Source organism: Mus caroli, unplaced genomic scaffold (genome assembly GCF_900094665.2).
Source record: "Mus caroli unplaced genomic scaffold, CAROLI_EIJ_v1.1 scaffold_16220_1, whole genome shotgun sequence".
Taxonomy (NCBI): Eukaryota; Metazoa; Chordata; class Mammalia; order Rodentia; family Muridae; genus Mus; species Mus caroli.
Window position 1 is genome coordinate 25,119 of NW_018390821.1, and position 2,492 is coordinate 27,610.

Consider the following 2,492-nt stretch of genomic DNA (forward strand, 5'->3'; position numbering starts at 1 on the left):
GTAATCCACTATAGAAACAAATTCAAAGACAAAACCCACATGATCATCTCCTTAGATGCTGAGAAAGCATTTGACAAAATCCAACTCCCCTTCATGATAAAAGTCTTGGAAAGATCAGGAATTCAAAACCCATACCTAAAAATAATAAAATCAATCTACAGCTAACCAGTAGCCCAAATCAAAGTAAATGGAGAGAAGCTGGAAGCAATCCCACTAAAATCAGGGACGAGACAGGCTGCCCACTTTCTCCCTACCTGTTCAATATAGTACTTGAAGTCCTAGTTAGAGAAATTCAACAACAAAAGGAGGTCAAGGAGATACAAATTGGAAAGGAAAAAGTCATTATTTGCCGATATGATAGTATATATAAGTGACCCTAAAAATTCCACAAGAGAATTCCTAAACCTGATAAACAGCTTCAGTGCAGTAACTGGATATAAAATTAACTCAAAAAATAAATAAATAAAATAAAATAAATGGCCTTTCTCTACAGAAAGCATAAACAGGCTGAGAAAGAAATTTGAGAAGTAACTCCCTTCACAATAGTCACAAATAATATTAAATATCTTGTTGTGATTCTAACCAAGGAAGTGAAGGATCTGTATGATAAGAACATCAAGTCTCTGAAGAAAGAAATCAAAGAAGATCTCAGAAGATGGAAAGATCTTCCATGCTCTGTTGGGAGCTATTAAGACAACAGTATTGTCCTGATCTCTAAATTGGGCCTCTCCCCCCCCCAGAAGAAAAGGGGGTCAAAAGCAGGCCACCGACACATCAATTCCAAGAACAACCATGGGATGTTCCAGCCCTAAGTCATTGCTGATATCCTGACCACACCCTGATACCACCAAGTTCCTGCTTCCCTGTGTAGCTGCCGAAAGAAAGAATTTCTATTGCCCCCCTCCCACTGATAAGTACTTCTCCTTTTGCTTGTATTGCCCCACCCCTCCCGCTGATAAGTATCTGTACTTCCTCTTTTGCTTGTGCATTTAAGCCTTAGGCCTTTCGCAATACATTGGGGTCTTGATGCAATTCAGAACGTTTCTGTGTTGTTATTCGCACAAGACCCTCATCTCTCTCTACCCCCCATTTGGTTCCCAGAAGAAGGTCCCCTGGAGACCCTCGAATAACTGGACCTGCTGGACGGGTCAAGTGGCACCAGATGTGGGGCATCAGGTACGACCACCCTCTGGACAACGGATTAAAGAGGTACCGCACAGACAGTGAGACAGTTCCCTGCCACTTCCCTCGAGTGTCGCGGACGTCGGGAGGTAAGCCTAGGCATTTAGTTGTTGTCCCATTAACCATAGGGAAGGTTCTGTCCAAAGAGGCAGTCTTTATTCAAGAGATGAGGGGTTCTCTTAAGGAGATAGGGAAAAGAGTTTAAAAAAAAGGATTTAATAAAATATTTTTGTTTTGTGGACAAGAGATGTCCATGGCTGGTATTGAATGGTTCTGAAATACACCCTTTAACTTAAAATAAAGTAGGCAAAGATATTAATGCTTTGATAAAACAAGAAGATGTCCCTGAGTCCTTTTTAGCAATTGGGGAATCATCAGAGATCTCCTTAAACAGGCAGAAGAGGGCAGAGAAGGTGCTCGCCTCCTAGCCCTTACTGAAGATTTTTTAGAAAACTCCCGATTGCTGTCTTGCAAAAGCAAAACTAAGCCGCCAGCGCACAGTATCTATATTAGAAGGTTTAGCAGGAGAAGGCTACTTGATACCCAATGAATGGAATAAAGTTGTTCAGTCTGTCCTCACTAAAGGCCAATATTTAACTTAGAAGTCAGAGTTTAGGGCTGCCCTGAGAAGTAAAACCAAGAGTTTAGATATAAATGGTATGATCAAGCTTTGAAATGAGGTAGATGTGTTTCCTCAACAAGTTTCTAAATCTATTAACCTGGCCATTGGGGCTGCTCTACAACTAAATATAGGAGAAAAAACTTGCTATAGATGCAACCAACCTAGACATTTTGCTAGGGAATGCCCTACACAAAGACAGAACACCCTAGTAACTGCGGTCCAGGGAAACGGCCAGAGGGTCCCCCTACAAGGCCCATCTCCCCTAATAACAACTGCAGACAACCCCCTAGCCCCCATGGGAGATTGTGCAGGGTTCCAGCAGAGAGCACAGTGAGCCCGGGAGCAGCCTCGGTCCCTACCCTGCAGATTGCAGGAGCCCTCGCCTTTGAGGCAGCCACCTGCTAGACCTGAAGGCCAAGGCTGGGCCTTTGGGGCTTCTGCCACCTGAGGTGGCGGGTCTGAGCAAGAACACTCTGCCATCGCAGGCATGCCTGTGGCCTAGCAAGCAGACCTAGATGAACCGAGGCCTCGGTGGGCCTAGACTAATGTGAGCAGGGGCCCCCCTCTTCCACTGATTTATTGTGGTCTATATTAAATGCTTCTGCTTTAGCCTTGCTGGATAAGACACAAAGAGATAATGTGTCAGAATTTGAAGATTGTTGGATGTGCTTTTCTGCTTCCCCACCCT

At 43.9% G+C, this 2,492-nt stretch overlaps 1 protein-coding gene across 1 annotated transcript in view; it reads right to left on the reverse strand.

The window, feature by feature from the left end:
- The window catches only part of LOC110288853 (oogenesin-2-like), a gene marked incomplete at its 5' end in the record, with an annotated part of 10,756 nt that extends 8,837 nt beyond the window's left edge, over positions 1–1,919 (reverse strand). The window contains 1 exon segment of the mRNA XM_029473898.1: positions 1,839–1,919. Within this exon segment, the coding sequence (XP_029329758.1) occupies positions 1,839–1,919 (81 nt within the window).
- Positions 1,920–2,492: the final 573 nt, after the last annotated feature.